General features: G+C 47.8%; 1 protein-coding gene across 1 annotated transcript; it reads left to right on the top strand.

Annotated features, from left to right (window-relative positions):
• Positions 1-4,165: 4,165 nt before the first annotated feature.
• On the top strand, positions 4,166-7,030 carry CALHM3 (calcium homeostasis modulator 3; the record flags this gene model as incomplete). Its single annotated transcript, XM_080348085.1, has 3 exons — positions 4,166-4,452; positions 5,358-5,613; positions 6,569-7,030. The coding sequence occupies 3 exons, from the start codon at positions 4,166-4,168 to the stop codon at positions 7,028-7,030; spliced, it is 1,005 nt and encodes a 334-aa protein (XP_080204211.1).
• Between the last annotated feature and the right edge of the window lie 1,645 nt (positions 7,031-8,675).

Raw genomic sequence — 8,675 nt, 5'->3', positions numbered from 1 at the left:
TTTGAGAAGTATGAGAAAAATAACACGAAAAGCTAGTTAAATATCAGCAGCCTTAAATCTGCTATCTGCGGCCTGCACCTCTGATAGAAGATATGTGAGTGTTAGAAAATCAGAAAGAGTCTGAAAAATCACTGAGCCGAGATATTGAGAGATCAGTCTGATTCCCTAATTCTCCATCTTATACCCTAATTCGCTTTGGAGATGAGAAGAGATTCCATCTCAAATGATCCCACTGCAGCATCAGTTCCAAGCCAAGCAGATAAATGGCCTTGCAAAAAGCTCTCTCAGTTAGAAATTGTGTGAATTAGGTCAAGGTTGGGGATAACGCAGAGATCAGGAAACAGACCTTCCACATAAGCCAAAAAGCTAAGTCCTAATGGACAGGTGAGCAATACATAAAGAGTTCCTAAGAAAAACAACACACAACTAAACCATACATTTCCTCACTGACAGTCAGCTGCATGTTGGTGCTTTAATGAAGTTACAAGGCAGAACACAGGAGTATCTAATTTCACTAATTATTAGTGAAGGCAAACTACATTTTACAATGCTGCCATGATTTTTGCTAGCATCTCATTAATCATGTAATGGTCATTACTTGATATCTGCTTAGCCTGAGCAGAGTATTCAGCTGTGCAAAAATACTCATATTCAGGTGGTCCCTGCCTTATGGAGCCAACAGTTCTTTAATTTGTATCTGCTATGTGACCATTCAGGAGTTTATGTAGTGTTTAGAGGGAGGAAATACTGCCTATGTCCTTCTTCATGGGCAGCTGAAATGGAAGGTGACTTCTGCTGTGATAAATTGAAGATGCTGAAAGATTTCCAGGCAGTGAGGGGTAAAATCCTCTGCCAGATTTGCAGAGAAGGAAGGCAATGACACTGCACCACTGTCCTCAGATATTATAATACCGGTGGGAGATTGATCCCCACACCGTCTCAAAAAAGGTAATAAAAAACAAAGCTCATTTACAACCTGCTGATCAAGTATAGACAGGCTCTCAGAGATGTCTAACTGAGTGCCCAAGGGTTAGCTGTGCCTTTGCAGGTTGATTGCACAGTCCCCTGTTCTTAAGGCGGGAAAAACAGTCCCTTTTTTGTGCCCTTACCTCAGTAGCAGCTGACAAATCCATGTAACAATTTTCTAAAAATATTTTGCCTGAGGCAGATGTTCAGCACAGAAAAAATCAGTACAGGTAATTAAATCATTTGTCAAAGTTATAAACAACTGCGAGCAACTCCTAATGAAGTAACCCATCATCTCCCGTCAGAAACCTAGGGGCCTTTCCCTGCTGCTGGAACAAGTGCTCATGGCCATGGCCTGTTTCCAGCAGAGCAAGCTATGGCACAGGTGAAATGGCTACTCCTAGACTTTGGCTTTCCTGGGGTAAAGAAGGTCCAGGCCCAGTGCAGAAAAAGTATACCGAAGTGTGACATAGCAACTCATTTCCCCAGCAGCTCCCTCGTTGCTGGGCTTTGGGGGAAGCCAGGGAGCATGAGGGTCACTGGCACAGCCACAGTGCTCCTGCCTCCCTCCTTCAGGATAGATCCAGCAGTAAGAACAGAGCTGCTGGCACAGACCAAGGGCACAGCCCCAGACATGCTGAACCTATGTTGCTGGCTCTCTGGTCCCCATCTAAATACAGGTGCAAGGGCTTGTTCTGGATATGCACACACCCTGAAGGCGTGCATGCTGCGCGCACAGCATCGGTGTTGCTCCAGCACCGCAGGCTCATGCACAAAACTGACCATACCATTCTGCTGAATTTGTCTTATTTTAAATGACCTACACAAATTTTGGTGATGAATTCATCCTTTTCCCCAAAGCAAAAGGGACAGATGGCTGTGCTGCACCAAAAGATCTCTCACATATAAGGTGGGGGTTTCCCACACCCGTACTCACTACTCTTTCCATCATCCAAGGCACAATGCCTATGGCTGGTATTTTACTCTCATAAACAAGTGGGGAATGACGTCTCTCTCCATCTCCCCATGCTCCGCAATGATGAGGTGAAAGTGTGCTGGAGGAGAGGACACAGATAATTTTAATCCTTTTCCTCTTTGTTTCTCCCTAAGAACTGAGTAATCAAGCATGCTTAGTTTTGAGAATCAGTTTGAGCATTTGCCCATGTCTAGCAATTGACTTACCTCAAGGGTCCTTTCTCCCCAGGAAGCTCCTGATGTCTTTTGCCACAAATTAAGGAATATTCCCTTTCTTCTACGATTCAAAAACTGTGTCTTAGCTCTGAATTACTGGTGAGATCCCAGATCACAACAGAGTATAGTAATTACCCTGAGGCATCTTTTACAGGCTTTTAACATCCAGGCTAGGCGATTGCATTTGAGACAATGAAAATTCCCTTGTAGCTTGTACTGTCCAGAGGATGCCTCCTACTCTTTCTACATCTTCTTTTCCTGAGCTGTGAGCAACTATTTAGCCTTTACTACATTTTTGCTCAGGAGAGCTGGAAAGGTAAAATAATTTCTCTAAAGTAATTGTTCCACAGAGAATACACACTTCCTGAACCCAAGTCAGCACATAAAAGCAAGCTGTTAAATGAGAAACCAAACAAGCATTAAAAGAGTTGGGAAACAAGACAGGCTGCACCCTGGCTAAAAATCACCAGTGGAGTTCAGTCAGGGTTCCTGATGCCCTACAGCAGCAAACAGAGGGGGCCTGATGTCCTATAATGGCAAAAAGGAAACACTATCTGATTAGCCACAAGTTTGCATTGCTATTGGATGAGCATTAACAGTCATTTCCACACACAGGTAAAGGAGAACACAAATATTATGGTTAGTGCAATTGTATTTCACTAAAGTAATTGTGCGAGTTGCTGTTTAGATTGGAGGAGATAACATTGTGGTCCTGTGAGTCAGCGCGCCTCGCAGACCTGATGTTTGTGCTGTGAACAACAACAGGTCCCCCACTACCGCTGCACAATTTGGTGCCATCCTATCAAGGCAACCAGCCCTGCAATGGGAGCTGGTGTAGGCAGAAATCTCAGTGCTGGCAGCAGGTGTACTTTGGTGGAGATGGTTTCTCTCTCTTTTAACAAAATAGGCAAATATAATACCCTTTTTTCCCCACTTTTCTGAACACGTGTGGAAACCTAAGCTGAGAAGAAATCTGAAAATATTTTCAGATGAAAGCTGGGGAAAGGAAAATTATGTTGAATACATTAGAAAAAAACTGTGCTTCTTTGTGTGGCAACTAGCTGTATTTATCTGTAACATAAACTTTTGAGAGGAAAAGAGGAATTGTCTCTGGGATATTTAAAATGGACAGAAGATGCTAATCCAGTCCCACAGGACAAATGAGCCAGCTGCTCTGATTTCACCATGCCCTCTGATGGGGTGCAAGAAGGAGCCTCAGTGCAAGGGCCTTGGACATGGATGTAGATATGGTCCAAATGTCACGGTACATGTACGATGTGTTGCCAAAAGCAGCCTTTGCCCCAAAGTGTCATTCCAGGCTTTGAAAGCTAGTGATTCTCACAGCCTCCTAACTGAAGGGTTGGTCGTCGAAGCCCATTTTCATAGGGAAATGTAAGCTCCAGTGATGTGGCATGCTCAGAGCCAGGTGTGTGCTCCCTGCCCCCGCTTGCCCTGCTCAAGCCTGGAGATGTGCTTCACCAAAAAGAAACGGGGCAGCAGCGGTAACACAGATGAGCTCATTTGACTTGCCTGTTTTTTCCCAGCCAATCAATTGCTCAACAGCCCTCAGTCAACAGAGACAGCATTTCACAGGCATCAACCAATAGTTCTCCATTGAGAGGTAACATCTCTAGGAGGGAGGGACCCAGCACTACCAGAGACTCTTGCTGGTTGGCATGTGGGACAGCCATGAAGTTGAAAAACAAGGTAGGAAAAACAGCTGCTGGAAGCTGTATCCATCTGCTCACCTAGAAAAGCTACCAACTGCCCCAGAAGATAACCACTGGGTGAGAGACAGACCTGTGAAAGCCACGTGCCAGTGAGGAAGCCCCAGGACAAGGTTTTGCCCTGCCACAGGAGCTTTCTTCCATCTCCATCCTCCTGCCCTGACCAACCGCGGGCTGAGCCACATCCCCACCCTGCAGCATCAGGAGGGAAAGAGCTGGACTGGCTGTGCCAAGCAGCCCAGGAATTTCCCAGGAGGATCACTCTTGGCTGAACGAACACGATGGACCATTTCCGGACAATCTTCCAGTACTTCCAGTCCAATTCAGAGTCTGTAATGAATGGGATCTGTGGGCTGTTAGCCCTGGCTAGCGTAAAGGTGTATACCTGCTTTGACTTCAGCTGCCCTTGTCTGCCCTGGTACAACATGGCATATGGCTTGGGGATAATGTTCGTACCCCCCGTTGCTCTCTTTCTCTGTGGCCTCATCCTCAACAGACAGTCCCTGGTGATGCTGGAGGAGTGGAGGCGACCTCAGGGGCGCAGAAAGAAGGACCTCGCTGTCATCAGGTGGGGTTTGCTTCAGAAGTAGTGTCCCTGTTTTCACCTCCTGCTTAGCTGTCTCGCCTCCGTATCTTGCATCTTCCTGGTAATTCATTTTCTTCTAAGCCCAGCTCCTGAGACCCTTCCCGGTGAGCCTAGAGGGGCAAGGGCACGGTATGTGCTTCCCAGGTGACCACAGCAGAAGTGAAGGCAGAGCCTTGTCCCCTCCCCAGCCTAGACACTAACTTTTATTTATGCTGCCACCCTGGAAACCTTGCTGCCTGCACTCTGATGGACACTCAGGGTTTCTCCTGGGGCTCATACATGCAAGTAGGTGAGGCACCTGAATGTGCAGAAAGAATGGCACTTCCTTTATGGTCATTCTTTATCAACAGCCTTATGATTTCCCTCCCTTCATCTGAGCTTTTACTGACTTACACTGGTGGAAGGGAGGACAGAATTACATTCAGTCTGTTATTATACATACCAAGTTTTTCCCACTGCACAGATTGGCACAGAGTGGGGCAAGAAAGGTTGCAGAGAAAAGTGATTTCCCAGGTAGAAACTCAGCTGATGAGAAAATAAAGATTGAATAAAGAAGACAAGGGAGAGCTGACAAGGATTTGTGCATGGAAGACATAAGCATACAGCTGAGACAAGCGCATCATGGGAGGACTGTGTACCACATCGAATTCAGTCAGCATGCAGAGCAATGCTGTGCATTGATACAGACCTTGCTGGGAGGCAGCATCAACAAAGAGATCCCAGAGCAGAAGAGGCATTAGCTGGAGTACTGCTGAGGACAGTCCTGGGAGTCAGCTCCCTGGCTCCAGGAGGACTGTTCAGCATAGGGCAGACTGTGTCCATCAAGGCTCTGGATGAGGAGAAAGATCCCAGCATTTACCCACTCACTCATCTCTCTCCTGCTCCAGGTACATGTGTTCCTCCATCATGCAGCGAGCCATGGTTGCCCCTGTCGTCTGGATCATAGTCACCCTCCTGGATGGCAAATGCCTGACCTGTGCTTTCAGCAGCTCTGTGGATCCTGAGAAGTTTGTGGGCTTCGCCAACACCAGCGTGGTGCAGGTGCAGCAGCTGTTGGCCAAAGTGCCCTGCAAGGATGACGAGCTCATGAGGAACAACACGTCCCGCAAGGCAGTGACCAGGTACCTGCGCTGCTGGTCCCAGGTAGGTCACTGCCAGCAGAGCTCCCCATGTTGGTGATGTGCCCAGGGCATGTGCCATCCGTTCCTGCTCTTCCTTGATTTGTCATAGCTTCATGATGGTCAGGCTGGGAGCAAGACTGCTTTTTGCTTCTTTATGACCCAAAATACAGCCATCCTCAGTGGTAATCTCAAGAGTCAATAGGGGTAGAGAAAAGGAAGGAAATAAAGGCTGGTTTAATTAACAGAACTTTGTTTCTAGAAGAACCAGCAACTTCTAAACCCAGATAATAAAAAGCAGGTTGCAAGGAAGGTGTCTCCTAAGGCCCTGTCCAGTGTCAGAAGGCCATTCTAACTATTCTAACTGCTAACCTCACAGATAGGACCTGATGTTTTAAGGACAGTACAAGCTGAGACAGATAAAAGCAGCTTGCTCAGGAACAACAGGACAACAGAACACAATGTGGAGTGGAGCCCTGGCTGGTCCCTGCCCCTGGTGTGGGAGTGCCAGGTCAGGGATGAGGGCCGGTGGGAGTGCATTGAAAACAAGCCTTTCCTTCTTACCGAAGGGAGCTGCATGTCTGTCTTCACCCTCCTGAAGAGCCTCCTGGGCCCTGTAGCTGGTGTAGGTGGCGGGTGAACATCACTGGAGTGCCAAGAGGAGAGCACTGAAGTCCCCTTCCCCAGGGGCACCCCCATGCCCAAAGCAAATGCCTGGTTGCTCCGGGCTAAACTTTGCAAACGTTATTCTACTGAGCTATTGGTGCACAGATAATATTCACTGTGAGGAGATTATACTGATCCTCTGAGTTCAGTTTAGGGGTGTTGGGCTCCAGGGACAGATCAAGGACAGGAGTCAGATATGCCACACCTCCCCTCCAGCCACACAAATCCCCTGTCTCAGAGATACAGGCAAACAGCTCGTGCCTGTCCTTGTACCTGTCTTGCTCCTGCTCCATTGCTTATTTCTTGTCACCCAGGCACTCGGCTGGAGTATTTTGTTGATCCTTATCATAGTAGCTTTCCTCGTCCGCTGGCTTCGACCTTGCTTCAATCAGACCGCCCTCCTGCAGGCACGACACTGGAGCAACTACATTGATACTGAGCAAAAGGTTTTTGAGGAAACCTGTTGTGAGCACAGCCGGCTCTTTGCTCACAAATGCATCCTCCACTTCTTCAAAAGCATGCGGGAAGAGATCAAACTGCACAGCTTCAGCTCGCCTGAGGCGGGAGAGGGGGCTGAAGGAGAGGAAGATCTTCTCCGAGGCATCACAGATCAGGACCAGGTGAATAAACTTCTGAAGATGTGGTACTATGAGAAGCCTCCCTTGGATGTCTGCCAGGCTACCCAGAGGCGTCCCCTGGGACAAGAGAAATCTCCTCTGCTATGGGCAGACAGCTCTGGTACCCGCTCCAAATTCCCCCAGCACATCAATGTGTAAAGGGAGCTTTATCGTGCAGACACTGAATGGACACTGTCATGTATCTGCCCAAAGCAATTACCAACAGATAGATAACAGTGGTGCCCACAGCTTCCTTCAAAACCCCAACCCCAAAGGCTCAGCTCCAGGGCAGGCTTAGCAAAACTTCCAAAATAAACTAGTGATGCCCAGCACTTAAGATTCAAATCTCCCAGACTCAGCCACTGCTAACAACATTTCTCAAACAAGGGCTCAGTGTAGAGCTTTTGTCATATCAGAGTTTGCAGCTCCTTACAGCTGTGATAAAACCCTTCTGGCTTGAGGAAAGATTTAACCACTGCGTATGCAAACTGACTGGAGCAGCAGCTTCTCAGAGGTGTGAGCAGCTCCTGCCCATTTCAATGAAACCTGGTTCGGAAAGTTAGCAGTGCTGACACTGGAATAATTTAGTTGGCAACTCTTTTAGTACCACACCCAACATGTTTACTCAAAAAGGCAAAACCACCTCCTATGTCTTGCCTTCTGAGAGCTCTGGCTGCCCCCAGCCTAACTGCCAAACTGTTCAGCCTCCCTCTAGCAACCCATCAATATTTCCATGCATTTTCAAAACAAAATATGGCAACACACTGAAACTCATGGAGCAGCACAAATTTAATTGAAGGTACCTCTGGATAAGTGTCCCTGGACTGGGTTGGATTTGCAGAAGGAAAGGAGATGGAGCCTTTGCCTGACATACTGGGAGCCAGGGGACTGTGCTGGGGTTCAGGTGGCTGCTCAAAGCACCAGCATTGGGCCATGGAAAGGACATGCTGACTCTGCTGGCGAAGGCTCAACCTGTTAGATTTAGTACAAACCAATCTATCCAGAGGCTCATCCTTGCATCACCTAGTTGGGCATTTCCATTCCTAGTTTCAAAACTGTTTGAATGCAACCATATCTCTGAGCCTCTAATGCTAATTACTTTCTTATCTACCTTTTTCCAGACCCTGTTGGAGATGGTGCCAACTATGGTGCCTGTTTGACTGATATTTCTGTTCAGCATTGCTGCTTGGATGCATTAAAGTCTTTACTGCAAATTAACTCTGTACAGACACATATATTTCTCCAGGCTGAGGCTTGTACTGATGCCCATTTTGTCTCTGGGAGTGTGGGGGGCAAGGTGGAGGGGCTGTGAGGAGAGAGAGGGAAGAAGAAACATCTTGGTTGTGCACAGATGGACATGGCAAGTAGGGCCTCTAGGAGGAAAGAAGAGAGTGGGAAAGGGGCAAAGAAACCCGCCACCACATTGTGACTAAATCCAAAATGAATGGTCGAATTGAAAATACATATTAGTCCCTCAAATTAACTCGTCAAGCTGCTGGGAGGTGGGTCACCTCCTCTCCAGGATGTTTGTGTGCACAGGGTCAGAGAGGGAGGAGATGTTTGGCAAAACACAGGGAGACCAAACAACTCCAGTGCCCACTTGTGGGCAGCTGCACCCCTCTGCCATCTGGGGTCCAGTCAGGAGCTGTGGGGTGCAGAGGGATCGGCTGCAGAGTTTTTCTTATTTGCATGGCAAAATCAGCTCCAGCTGAATCCCTGAGCTCCACTGGACGTGTTGAGAGAGAGCACAATCCTAGCTGTGCCCTGTGCCGTTCAGGAACAACACAGAGGTCTTTCCACCAGG

The sequence above is a fragment of the Nesoenas mayeri genome (assembly GCF_963082525.1).
Source record: "Nesoenas mayeri genome assembly, chromosome: 7".
Taxonomy (NCBI): Eukaryota; Metazoa; Chordata; class Aves; order Columbiformes; family Columbidae; genus Nesoenas; species Nesoenas mayeri.
This window is presented reverse-complemented; position numbering and strand designations above follow the sequence as displayed.